Genomic DNA, 14135 nt, shown 5'->3' on the forward strand with positions numbered 1-14135 from the left:
TAATGAGTAGGTAATTCATAGTTGACTCAGGGTTTATTTTATGTCAATAAAGAGTTTAGATTAATGAATTACCAAGGAAATGCTGTGTGAAGTCTTTATAAAGCTCCAGGTTTGCACTGGGAGCTCTGACTGCTAGGTGGTCTGAGTGCTAAGAAGAAGAGAGAAAGTCTGAGACACACAAAAGAAAGAGAACGACCAAACCGGAGAAAATAAAATATATTTGGGTTAGGAAGGCTACACTTTGCAGGCACTATGAAAGGCTTTCTTTGCTTTACAGTCTTTGCAGTCCTTTTACTGGTGCACAGCTCCCAGGCAGTCTACGTTCAGGTGAGTTTTCTGCTCTTTAATTTCTTGGTATTACAAGTTCAGCAAAGCACTGATATTATGTGAAGTGGTGTGGCTGCAACAGGAATCTTGAACTAAACTAATAGACCTGAATTTTTGCTTTGCTCTGGCTTGATATCCAACTCCATGTCCCTATGGTCCAGTTTTTCTTTCTGTAAAATGGTTCAGGTATTACTAACATTCTGCTGCAGTTTAACTAACTTCACCAGCCATATCACTGCTCTGAAATTGCTTGCTGACTAAGCCGTTGCATTTCCAGAGTTTTCTTTTGCACATAATCCCATGTGTTGTGAAACTGCAAGAATTGAGGACACCTCTAACTTTATAGAATGATGTGAACAAGATGTGACAAAAGAGAACTTGTCTTGTCTTGCCTGCTTCTAGGAAGTTCTTTTATGAAAATGATCTGCAAGCTATGTGCTGGAGCCTGCACACATATGACATATAAAAAAAGGTGGAAGAAATGCTTAGCTGGATCCAATGAAATATTAATAGGCAGATAAGCTATTAGGGGAGGCTATATCAATTTTCCAAAATACACAGCACCTATGACTGATATTACATGCAACATGGAAGCAGTTAAGAGGGTACTTCAGTGCTCTTGTCTGTACTTGGGAGTGTGTTGGATCTGTCTGCGCTTATTCTTAGAAACGGTTTGGGAGATTTCAGTTTGATTGCAATGTAAATAACTTTCTCAGAGTGCCAAGAGAACAAATTATTGACTCTCTTCACATGCGCGCAGTAGGTTTTCAGGGACAAGGTACTGTCTTTGCGCCTTGAAATATGCTCTTTTTCTCCTTTGGTTGTCAGAGATATTCAGAGATAGCAGGTTTCAGCTATTCCTTTCTTCCAAACCATTCTTTAACATTTAGAGTCTCCAGGGGAACAGATAGCTTCCTACTTAATGAAAAAAAAATCTTAGTTTTCCACTTGGAGGCATAAAAAAAGTAACTAAATGAGAATAGCTGTTTCTAGGTTGGGTAAAAGTATAGAAAATGCAGCTCTGGAGTTTTAGCTCCTCTTTGTAGTTTGAATTATTATCTCATTAATCATTAAATCTGCATCTTCCCCAATATATGAGCAGCGTACTCAGCATGTGTGTTACACTCCTTTCACTTGGACTAGTTGAGGTCCCTAAGGTCTGACTAATTACTCACTGCATAAATTTGGCTTATGCTCTTGTTTTCCGAATTTCTTCCCAAGACTTCCTTTCTCTCTCCCATAATATGTCAGAAGTTGTTCATTTAACAAAATGTTTTGCAAAGCAGAATTGAAGTTCATTTGACTTGATATCATGTTTCTGAAGACCCAGTATCGCTATCTTGATGCTTTCCATCACAGATCTTGAATTAATATGATGGAAGTTGGAGGAAGATGGTTTACTAGGTGTGGAGTAAAACCAAAAAAGCTACAGAGATGGATTGTTTTGGCCTGCACTATTTCTGTGATAAAATCTCTTAATTCAGCAACACAATATGCACTTTCGCCTTGGAGGCAAGATTCTGCTCAGATTGAGCTCTCTCTAATACATCTTTCTTATCGGGAGTGGGGGGGTGCGGGGGGGGGGGGGGGTTTGAGTTTTTTTTGTTGTTCCTTTGTTGTTTTTGTCACCAGGACATAAATGTCTCAGGGTTCACTCCTACTTTCTACTTTCTCTGAAACTGTACCTGTGGAAAGCCATCCATTTTTATTTCTCTGTTTATGCTTTTGAGGTCTGTGACCAACAGCTGAATCTAGAACTGCATTTATACAGGAAAAGTTAATTTTTCATAGCCAGCCATGACTGATAAATTAACCTGAGTAAAAAATCATAAACTTATTGCAAGTAGAAAAGAGTTTGACTTCAAGTAAATGCATGTCTAGAGTTTTTCTGATTGGGTTTTTTTAATTCTTTAACACCAAAATTATGTGATTCTGTAAAAAACCCCCAACAACAGCCCTTATAACAGCCTTCCGGTACATGAAGGGAGCGTACAAGAAAGTTGGAGAGAGACTTTTTACAAGGGCATGTAGTGATAAGGCAAGGGTAATGGCTTTAAACTGAAAGAGAGTAGATTTAGATTAGCTATAAGGAAGAAATTCTTCACCGTGGGGGTGGTGAGGCACTGGAAGAGGTTGCCGAGAAAAGCTGTGGATACCCCAACCTTGGAATTGTTCAAGGCCAGGTTGGATGGGGCTTTGTGCAACCTGGTCTAGTGGAAGGTGTCCCTGCCCATGGCAGGGGGGTTGGAACTAGATGATCTTTAAGGTCCCTTGCAGCCCAAACCATTCTATGAAACCAAAACCAACTACCCTCCCCCCGCCTCTCACACGATTCAACATTGGGCTCATAAGACTATGAAACAAGTAGCGATATTTGGTCTCATGCTGTCTCATTAACAGATGCACAGGGTCTAGCAATCTAAAACATGGAGTAGTATTTCCCAGAATACTATCCCAGCCTCCTTGAAACTCTTGGTATGAGCTTTGAGTCAGCAGTGTCATACTTATACTGCTGATAACTTGTGTTCCATTAATTGTGTGGACAAGTTTTAAATTAATGGAAACTTACCTTGGGGTAAGGGATTTCAGCTCTTAACAATGCATAATGTGAAGGAATAGCTCGTTTTGCGTAGTTAGAGCCTGCCACATGACAGCCAACACTTGAAGTTCTCTACTGGTGTATTAGAAGAAAGAGTGAACAAAATAAGTTTCCATTTACCTCCATTCAACTCATGATTTTTTAAATCTCTACCATGTATTGCCCAGTCAGCTCTCTTCTAGGCCAAAGATTCCCAGCCTGTATCTTTTGACCCCAGATTTTATGGGTATCTATCTCTCATGGGAGTAAGAAATGCCCTAATTCTGCCTCCATCCATTGTGATATATAATGAAAGCCCTGACTAGCCAGCTAGGTCTCACTGCTGCTCTAAAAGGTCTTTGCCTTGAAGAGCTGATCACTTTGCCCTCAGTCAGCACTGATTTTTATCTAGGCTTTGTTTCAACAGTGTCTTTTCCCTATAGTATAGTTTTTGGGTGAGCTCATGGTTGAAATGGAATGGATTTGCCTAAGGGCTGACTTCTTGACAACTTTTTTTTTTCTGGTTCTCTTTACATAGGATGGAGACTTGAAATTCTCCCTTGAGTCCGTGAAGAAGTTAAAGGAGCTTATGAATGAGAACAGACATATTAACCCTCGCATGGTGGTTTCAGTGACTAACTATTCTCCATGTGGTGAAAAAGATCTCCCTGAGGAGTTCCAATCTGTGTGCAAAAGAGAAGATGCATCCATGATTTTTGAGAGGCTGAGTATGTAGCTCATATTGCATAGTTGCCATTTTCATCACACTTTTCAACTTTAAACATTCCGATAGCAGCAAGCAAAGAAGTGTAATTACTGTTCTGTCACTTCTAAAGCAGCTGAGAGAATCCATGCTACCTTTCTACTACCCCTTTTACAACTGCACTAGCTGTGAGCCCCCTACAAGAAAATTCCTGCTGTGCTGAGCTTAGCTGTAGCCTGTACAGATCAGGCTGCTGTACCCATGTAAAAATCTTCCTCCAAGTAGTTGCACAATAACTTACATGACTTAAAGTGAGAAAGCACATGATCTCCTCTGGCTTACAGGAAAAGCAGGGTTATATCATTCAGTTCTAGCTAACTACTAGTTGTGTGCAAGTCTAATTGCTTTCTCTAATCAGTGTAGAAGAAGGTGTTTTTCCAGGTAGTCAAAAGAGGTGGGAGATGTAAATGAGGTGAATCACTCTTTGGCATGATTTGTCTCCAAGATGCACATAGCGATTCTTGAACTGTCTGCTACAGTTTCTGCTTTTATATTTTATTATGTTGCATTTATCTACTGTCCAATAAAATGGACACTTTAGGAAGAAATACTGCCAATACTGCGGATGTTGTGATTCTACAACCCACATCCCCACCACCCTTCCACAAGAAGTCCTATTGTTCTCTTGCCTCCACATGTTCCCATTGTTTTCCCAAAGAATTCAGGTTTGATTTAATTCTGTAAGCCAGATTTTTGCAAGAAGTAATTTTAGTTATACCAGTAATAACTTCAAGGAAAGTTAAAACTCAAAACATTAATGAAAAGGAGTCTCCAAATCCCTTGATATGTGGCTCTGCTCTTCAAGAAATTCTTTTGCCATCTCATTGAAACCCTCTCTTTTCTCTCTACCAGACTTGGCTGTCCAAGAAGCTGATTTGTGTGAAATCTGTGCCAATGCTGCCTGCGCTGGTTGCTTTTGAATAAGAATGAAACAATCCAAAGAAGATGTGTCAAGCTAGGAAGTTTGTTCATTCATATTTCAAGATCGCATACTTTCACAAATCAATATTTGGGCTCCATCTCAACTACAGTCAAACTGGAGCTGCTAGCTCATGTAGACATAATCAGGGTAGTCCTGAAGCAGATGGATCAGGTGCCACCAGGAGTGCAGTTCTGGCAACAAGGAGACTGTAAACCTCATCTGATAGGTTTCAGTTCTGCATGAGTTGTGTTGCACTGGAATGAAAATGTCCTGGGCACAGTTTCTTTTTCCACTATATTTTCTGGATTAGAACACGATGGGTGAAACTGAGCAGTCTCCTGCAGCCTTTTTAATATCTAAATCTGCCTGTGATTTGGCCTCTTCTACACATAACACCCAGTGGCATTGGGTTATCATCTTTTCCAGCCCATGCTTTCCAGTGTGTTGGATAACTATCTCTCCACCTGTAGGTCTGCATGTGGCATACATATGTCTGTAACAGAACTGCAGCAAGTAACTTGGGAACAAGTTATTGGTGTTTAGCAACACTTTCATACCCAGAAAATTCTCAGTCTGTTACTTGTACTAATTGTTGCCAGGTTAGGAAATGGATGTAGAGGAGCACAGGAACACTTTCTACATAGCTGTATGGAAGCTCCCTTCTTTTGACAGATATTCATATTCATTAAGCTCTATTTAGGAGAAAGGAAGTCCAAACTGCAATGCTGGAATCACTTTGAAATTAAAACATTGCCTTGTGTTTATTTATTGGTGGCAAGATTGTGAAGAAAGGATCTGCCCATGTTTATACACTGTATATGAAATAAAAGCTAGTAATAATTGGGGGGGGGTGTTTATGTTTTTGCTGTGTTTTGGGGTGGGGATTTTTTTTCGTGATAGTCTGCTTGCCTACTTGCTTTTCTCCTATGTAAGGTCTTTTATGTCTGGGTCTTCACTGGAATAAAAGATATCTTGTTAATATTGTCCTGAACTTAAAACAATTTGTGGTCCTTCTATGGATCATAGTAATATAAGACTACATCATAGCTTTTAAATTAATCCCTTTTACTTTTAACCATTGAATTATTATCTCCATTTCATATATATGGGACCCTCAACTCGGCAACTAAGTTCTCAAAAGACTGTTAACACTATAAAGCTAAGCACTTATCCCAGGAACCCGTTTCATTTGACAGAAAAGCTATATGGGTGCAGAAAAGAATTCCTCATGTCCAGTATGTTGATTACTCTATGACAAAAAAACATCCAAGAGCAAATGCCCTAGAGAGAGTCTCACACTAAGGCTGTTGCTGCTGCCTTGAAATTGGCACCTCTGGGAAACTAGATTTCCTGACTCAGAATACTGCCTGGGTTTATTTTAACCATAAAGTTATTTCTCTGCATATATAAATGTGGCTTATTATTTTCTATTAAAACTAACTCGACAAATCATTAAGTCTTAGCACAACAGCTTGGAGCAGCTCATGTAGAGAGGACAGGTTATGCATTTTGCAAGGAAGAGTTGCTGGCAACAAGACTAGAACCAACATCTCCCTCCTGATATGCTGCCACTGTTCAAGCGGGGTGAGAGGGCTGGACTGGGGACCCTCATCTGTGTTCTCCCACAAACATTCTGCCCCTTTGCATACAGTGCCTGCCATTAACAGGCGCACCACAGACTGATTGTGGTCTAGTGTCTCGAGCACTGTCTTGACATACAAGAAAAGGTGGTTAAAAGAGGGATTCAGACCTCTGTTTTGCACTTGCTGTATGAGATTTCTAGTATTGGGGGTTATACAGAAGGAGGGTTGTGTCCCTGGGCGGGGGGGGGGAGGAGAGGGGGCACACAATAAAGGAAACAAACCAAGAAAGACAAGAAACAACAGGCAGGAGTGGAGTTCCAGTTTTGCAGCAGGCTGTAGAAAGCCCACTAGAGAAACCAAATTTTGAGGACTGCATTTTCCAACAGTCTGTGGGATCTGGGACTGTAGTCACAGCATACTCAGAGCAGAGCAAAGATTTCATCAGGCTGGGTTACCCGCTTGTCCACCGACCCTCTGTCACTGCACACAGTCTGTGGGAAACACCCTGCAGGCTTCATGCTTGTGCAGAAACCCCAGGCTGACTTGCTGAACTGCTAATGCTACGTTAAGAGACATACTAGCCACTGGAGGTGTGTGTGTATTAACTAGTAGGGTGTTATTACTTTAATGAAGATTTATTTGCTTTAAGAAGTAACCACCATGGGAAATGCTAGAAGTGGTCCTCCACACAGGAAAGCTTCACTCTCCTCCTCTGACCCTGTACTCATCAGCATCACCTTCAAGGCCAGCATATTAAACACACACACAATGACAGAGCAAATGAAGGAAAAACAAGATAAATTTCAAAGAAATATCCTCTAGTTTTCATTGCCTTTAATGACAGAGATAAGAAAAGGTCTTCAGGTAATCACAGCCTTTTGCTTAGAAGCAGTAAGCTGCTGGCTCAGCTCGGTTATCTCACCTAGTTGCACCTTTCGAGGGTAGAGGGGAAGAACCTTCCTAAATTGTAACATTAGCCAATATCCTCAGGTGAGTGTCAGATACCCTGAGATTAACAACATAGTTTCAGTCCATTTTTCATCCCATGGCCTCACCTTAAAGTGTGTTCAAGGGCAAGCAAACTTAGGTTGTTTGCTGATGTAGGTGTATAAAGCCCTGCCAATGCCCAGTGAGCAGGTATCTGTGCAAACACTCTGCTTCCCTATACAGCTCTACTCTTTGTCCTGAGACATAGCAGACATTCATAAACAACCTTTGTGTCAGGGGAGTCTGGGCATGAGAACTGCCTTGCATCCCTGCCCAGATGAAAGCACAGAGATGGCTCAGAGACCTGGCTGAGAACTTCGTATGTTGGCATAACAGACAGAATTTTAGCATGATTGCTTGGGCTGAAACCTGGGAAAAGTAACAAGTGTTAAGCAAATATTATATAAGCTTTTTGTAATTTGTTGGTCAACATAAAGAAATTCTAAACAGGTGATTGTTCTATTTTGAAAAAGCATGTTTCACGGCAAGAATGTAACACAACTGAGTGGCATAAACACACTGACGTCACTTAGGAAAGAATAGACAGTTGCACACTAATTGCCTTTGTTTTTCTCCATTTTGATTTAAAATTATCAAGGGAAGGAAATGTGATTTTTAGAGCATGAGTTTTTGAGAACCTTTGTGATATAGGACCCTGACACTGAAAGGGATTTTGCATAAAAGAAACTGTATTCTATTTATATGAGAAGTCTGTAAAAACCACACATTGTAGAGAATAATGCTATGAACTGGTCCAGTATCCTCACCCATACTAAGAAATAAATAGGCTTGTAAAAACAACAATAAAAAAGCCCTACAGACCCTTTTAAGGATCATTGCCATAACCTCAAACTAATGTGAAATGTAGTATGAGACCTTAAATAGAACCAACATATAAGAATTAAAAATATTCAGGTGATAATTAAGGGAAGCTGTCCCTGACTAAACAGTGTCAGATGAATTAAAGACTAAAGAGTTGGGGTGTTTTTCCAATGCTGTCTGGCTTTTTTCCTTCCATAACTGAGTTAAGTGGATCCTGTTCAAAGCAAGTTTATTACATAAATTCAGTCTTGAGTTTTAGTACTTTTCCCCTGTAATTTAATAGCTTTTGACTTTCAGAAAATATTTTAGTGGGCAATTTTATGCAAAGTGTCCCACAAAGATACACTAAAAGCCATTTGATAAGTTACAGGGCTGGACTGCTGCCTTTGCACAGTGTATTTTATCAGAGGTATGCAATGATACATTTCTGATTTATGGCTTTTAATGCAAATTGAAATTGTCACCTTTGCTCTGCTCTCTGTGATGCCAATGGAAACTTAATCAACCAGGAAATAGAAACTCATTATTGAAAGCTGAATTTATCTCACGAATTTCCTGCAACGAGCTCTTCTAACATTTCTAGTACTTCCGTTTTATGTTCACATCCCTTGAGAACAAGTTTTACTATGCTATTTAATTCTGACCTTAAAATGTGATTTTAAATTTTGGTCTAACACTGGAATTAAAAAAACTTATGAGAGAACACCCAGGAAATATGCATTTTGATGCTGGGCTATAAAAACAGAAGAATTTTCCAACTTTGTACCTGGAACTCCTAAAAATGGGTACAGGTCATACATTCCCTTGTATGCATGCAGCTGAGGAGTTCTCTCTTCTATGATCTTATAGATTATCTGTTGAGATTTGGGGTTTTCCTGAAAGTCCCACCTCCTGGATTTACAGGATTGGAGAAGAGTTTCAGTTTGTTTTTAACACAGAGAAGTGAGGGGTTTAAGCTTTTTGGTTAGGAATGAAAGGTTTAGGGTATGTCTTGAGCACACATTGGAGCACAAATAATGTCAGAATTTTATGATTTTACCAAAAGCTGAGAACTGGTGGGCCAGACTGAAGATTTTTGAGAGCTTAGGTACATGAGCTTCCCAAGGGAAGAAACTTCAATGCGTAGGTTGCAGACTGTGACGCCCCAGAGCCAAAGCAGAGGGACAGACCCCATTCCTTACGTATAGGCTTAGATTACACAGGTGAGTGTCTCAAGAAAATTCTGTCAGCCTTTGACTTTTGCTCCTCAAACTGCTGAAACCTCTTCATGGTCAAGGGCACACAATAGAATCTGGAGAGCTTGATAGTCAGCAGTTTTAACATCTCTCTGATGGCTCAAAGAGATCCATAACAATCTTCTTTTGTTTGGTCAGCCCCTGTGTATGCAATATCCATCATGTCGTGTGCGTTCCTATCATTTCCTTCTCAGAAGGTAGTCTGTGCTCTTCATCCAGTTATTTATTTGGGCTGTGTTGAAGAGTTCACAGGGGAGTTCCACAACATGAAGCAGGCCGTGCCTGGTACAGTGAGTCAGAAACATCTCTGTTTTTTCTCATAAATAGTGCCGTGTTTTCCTAAGAAGCAAGTTAGACTGAGCTTTACAACACATCATTCTCTTTGGAGAAGTCAGGACTGCCACTTGCTATCATTTATTGTCTACGTGTTTCCTTCATTTCCTGCCTCCTATTTACAATGTGATCAAAGTTACTGAGCTGTGATACAAAAAAGTGACTTGTCTCATTCACTGAGTTTTCTTCTGTATGAATAGTGAACAAATGTTCTTTTTCTGAAGATAAAAACAATGATTTACCTTGTCATGACACACAGTATCTTTTCTTTGAAATTATTTCTGCCTTTCATTCAACTGAGAAAAGTTTTTATGAGTATTCCTGTCTCCAGTTAGTACTTCTCAAACTGAGCTGAGGTTAAGCTGAGGTTCACCATATCCTTTCTATGGTATCATAAATGCTTCACATTCTTTCACGTAGTCATCCAGAGTTGCGGTTATGGAACTATGGTATTGAAAGGGACTGCAGTCCCAATACATCTGGGAGCTATAGCTAAAAATGAGGAATGAGTGAATTAGGAAGAGGACTTTTACATGGATTATCTTCTGAGCCATCTGCTTTTGCTGAACAGCCTCTGAAGGCAATGAAGTGGGCTAGAAAAGGAGAATAGGGGTATCATACAGACTGACTGTTCTTCCCAAGAAAAGATTTCATACTCCACCATGTGACAGACTGAAGCTGGAAACCTGAGTAGCCATACTGAAGCTTCACAAACACAATCAGATGTCACTGTTCCTTACCCAAATAACCCAGGTATCTGGCATGCACCAGATCTAGGAAAAGGACCAAGTTCACTTGTGCTGTCATGAGGGCTGCACAGGAACAAGCACACTTCCTGGAAGATGCACACTTGCTAACACTGGTGAGGAAGCATACTTCTTTTACCCTGTCCCAGACTATCTGCTTTGAGGCCAGGATGCTGGATGCAAGCTAGCCCAAGAGTCACAAACATGAGGTAGACATGGAAATTAATACTGAAATGGTCCAATAAAATTTTCTCCTGTGAAGATTCTGAAGGGACCCTTTGACCACTTGAGAGTCAGTCAGAGATTCAGCTGATGGCTACTCTGACTACACATTGCCTAAGAAAACCAGCCAATTTTGCTTCTGCATCCAAAAAATGGTTTTCACTGGCTAACCTGACATTTTAACCTTTGGAAATTTGAACTGCAGGCTGTACCTTGAGCTAAACATCCTTCATATTTGTGAACAGAGATAAAGGAATACTTCCCCGCTTCATAAAGGATTGTGATGAACTGTCAAGAAGCAGTTCTCACAGCATGATACTAGCAAGTGGCTCTGAGGAATGGTTGGGTCTGGCTAAGAGTGAAAACTCTTACATGGACTGTGAGACCAAGCAGCCAAGGGGCATATGCAGAAAGCCACAGTCAAAAGAGCATTTGTGAAGCAAAGGTCTTTTAAAATCTTTCTCAGTTATTGCTGTTGCAGAACATCTTTGAAACCAGTCCTCTGTAGCCTACAGTCTTCCCCTGTGCTTTTTAAGGGGTGCTTGTGGTAAACAAGTGACAACCATCATGTAAGTTATATTGCCCTGGTCAAAATCCCATAAGACACTCTGAAAAGGAACTACGACCAGATCAAAAATAACATGTGAGGTGCTGTAATCCTTTTTTTTTTTCTTTTTTGCATCTGTTGTGTTTTATACCTAAGTAAATGTATACAGTTTCACTTGTGAATGGCAGGCATTTCACTTTGTGGTGCAAATGAAAGGTGGATAGCAGCATACTTTTAAATGACCATAAGGCTCGGTAACTCAATCTCCATTAGGAAACAGCCAGACCTTATAAGCTGTGAGGATTCAGATTTACTTCTGAGCAGAGGATTACCATCACCACCACCACCATCCTGCTGAAAAGCAGTCTGACTTAAATTTGATTTCAGAAGTGTGGTTGTTCTTGCACATCGAGATCAATATCTAACTGTATGTGTTATCCCCATTAAGTGCTGTCAGGTGCTGTGAGGTATCAAGTGCCACAAAAGTGGAAAGGAAAAGAAAAAGAGGATGAGGGGATGAATGAATTCTTCTCCAGTACAATGATGAGATCAATCTTGCAAGTTACTGAGGTCACATAAAATGTCTTAGTGTGATGTCCTTTGAAAGTTCAGACAGTTTAATGTGTTCATTAAGCTGATACAATTTAATTGGTTCATTTGCGGCATCTATATGAAAATTACCCCTTATGCGTTAAAAATACAAAGAAGAAAAGCAAGACCTTCTTTTGGGATTCCTTCTGGAAGTCTGAGAGGGAGGAAATTGAGAAAAGATCACTTTTTCTTTCTAGCAGAGACTGTTAATTTGTGAATGTTTGGACTCATTCCTGGTCATGGAAACAGGACCACTGCAGTGTGGGGAATGCTGTAACTGGGCTTTGTCGCCCCTTCCCATAGCAGGTGTTATGCAAAGACTGTAATTAGGTCAGAACTGCAGAACTGCAAACTTGCCTCTGTCAGTTGTTGAGAAGGCCGTGGATACTTGGGGTAGACTGGATGCCATCATCTTCCATGCTGCAAATACTTCCCTGAGACTACTCAGGGGCCTATCCCAGTGGGAAAGAACTGAGAAGTTTTGCATGAATCTCCTTCTACTATAGGGTGTGCAAAGGAGCCTCTTGTCGAGGCAGTGATTTTCTACATCTGGGTCAGGCTTAACTAATGGCAAACATCTCTCACCTGCCTGATCAAGTTTCACTTTCATTCATCTGCTGGTGGTTCATTCATGTGCCTAGAGATGAGAAGGCTCAGGAGGATGCAGAGAGGACAGAGCCAGGCTCTTTTCAGTGGTACTCAGTGACACGACCAGAGTCACTGGGCACAACCTGAAACACAGGAGATTCTCTTGAACATCAGAAAATGCTTTTGCACTGTGGGGGGTGACCGAGCACTGGAGCAGGTTGCTCAGGGAGATTATGGAGTCTCCATCCTTGGAGATATTCATCATCTGGACACAGTCCTGAGTAACTGGCTCTGCATGGCCTTGCTTGAGCAGGAGGGTTGGACAAGATGACCCCCAGAGATCTCTTCCCACCCTCAACCATTCCATGTTTCTATGATTCTGTGATATATAGAATAACATGTAGCCTAGTGTACACAGTATATATGACATATAATCAAACAATGCCTAGTCAATGCATGATTTGCAGATATCATCCAATTATAAATGTCCTTTCAAATGGTTCATTCTCAGATGTGAACTCTTATATCAGTTTGAGGCACTTCTTGACCTTTGAATGCCTCTTTGTATCTGGGGAACAGAAAGTCCCTTTACTGTGTAAAACATCTTGAGCACCTCATATCTCTGATGTACACAATGATATGTCCCAATGGAAATATTTCAGAGGCATCCAAAAATAACAGCAGATCAACACCATGTTCCCAAATGGCAGCATTTTTGATAAGAAAATGTTAGCTACTCCTCACAAGGTCCCTTCTCAAAACATTCAGCATGTTTTGTATCCAGTCCACTGTCTCTCTCCATATTGTTAGTATTTTTCCAGAAAGATGCAAGCAAAGTTATGAAGTTGTGCTAGGTAAACGTATAAAGTAAGTTCCTATAATAAGCAAGGAGCAATGAAGCAGCCATAAAAAGATTTCCTCTTGTGTAAATTCAGAAGAGAGCAGAACGATAAATCAGCGTGAAAAATATTTCTAACTGTCCATGCTTGTGTTTGATGCTCTGCTCATTTTATGTGGAAGGACACGATGCAGGGGGTTTGGCATCATGGACAGCATGTACTGCGTATGGCGACAAATTTGCAATAAATACCCAAGGCACGGTAAAAGAGTAGAATCTAACATTGTCTGTTGCTGCTGGCCTGGGCAGCATGGAAACGTACTCAGAAGAGCTTCCCTGGTTACTTCTCATACCATGTTCCTCATGATCTTGCCTGAGCCCATGGGCAGAAGAGAGATGTGATCTTGGAGGGATGTTGTCTTAAGTTAATGATTGTAGTTACATTTGTAACTGTAATGATTGTGATTAAGTTAACAATTTTGCTCCTACCTAGCCTTGAGTAATAGGTGACCAAAGGGAGTAAACACATGTAAACACAGAAACTACCTGAATGTAAAACCTCTTCCCATTATGAACTGGGAACCTTGTTCAACCCCTTTTCTCCAGCTGAAGCAGTGGCTTTTCAAAATGTTCCTGACTGCAATACTCAAATTACAGAAACAAATGGCAGCTCCTCAGTGAAGGAAATACGAGAGAGGTGAAGGAAAGCCTTTTCTGAAATCTAGTAAAGCCAGCTGCAACAGAAGCATTTTGAAATTTAATATGCAATTATACCTTTATTACATGAGCATAATAAGAGCGTCATATCACATATTACCTTTTGGAAAAGCTTTTGCTTCAAGGTCAAAAAGTCACACAGGCAGATTAAGAATGGATTTCAAACTCTGCAGCTGATAACTACAACTTGGAGTTGTCTCCACATCTTTTTTTATAGCATCACACACATACTGGAACATGCACACTGCACATACACATCACATGCACACTGGAACATCTTCCTTTTTTTTTTTTGTTCAGTAACAGCTGGGATTTTGGATAAATCTTGGAACCCAA

At 40.4% G+C, this 14135-nt stretch overlaps 1 protein-coding gene across 1 annotated transcript; it reads left to right on the forward strand.

The window, feature by feature from the left end:
* Window positions 1-252: 252 nt before the first annotated feature.
* GUCA2A (guanylate cyclase activator 2A) lies at window positions 253-4588 on the forward strand. Its single transcript, XM_059829807.1, has 3 exons — window positions 253-327; window positions 3444-3633; window positions 4521-4588. The coding sequence occupies exons 1-3, from the start codon at window positions 253-255 to the stop codon at window positions 4586-4588; spliced, it is 333 nt and encodes a 110-aa protein (XP_059685790.1).
* The last annotated feature ends 9547 nt before the right edge of the window (window positions 4589-14135 follow it).

Source organism: Gavia stellata, chromosome 27 (assembly GCF_030936135.1).
Source record: "Gavia stellata isolate bGavSte3 chromosome 27, bGavSte3.hap2, whole genome shotgun sequence".
In the NCBI taxonomy this organism is placed as follows: Eukaryota; Metazoa; Chordata; class Aves; order Gaviiformes; family Gaviidae; genus Gavia; species Gavia stellata.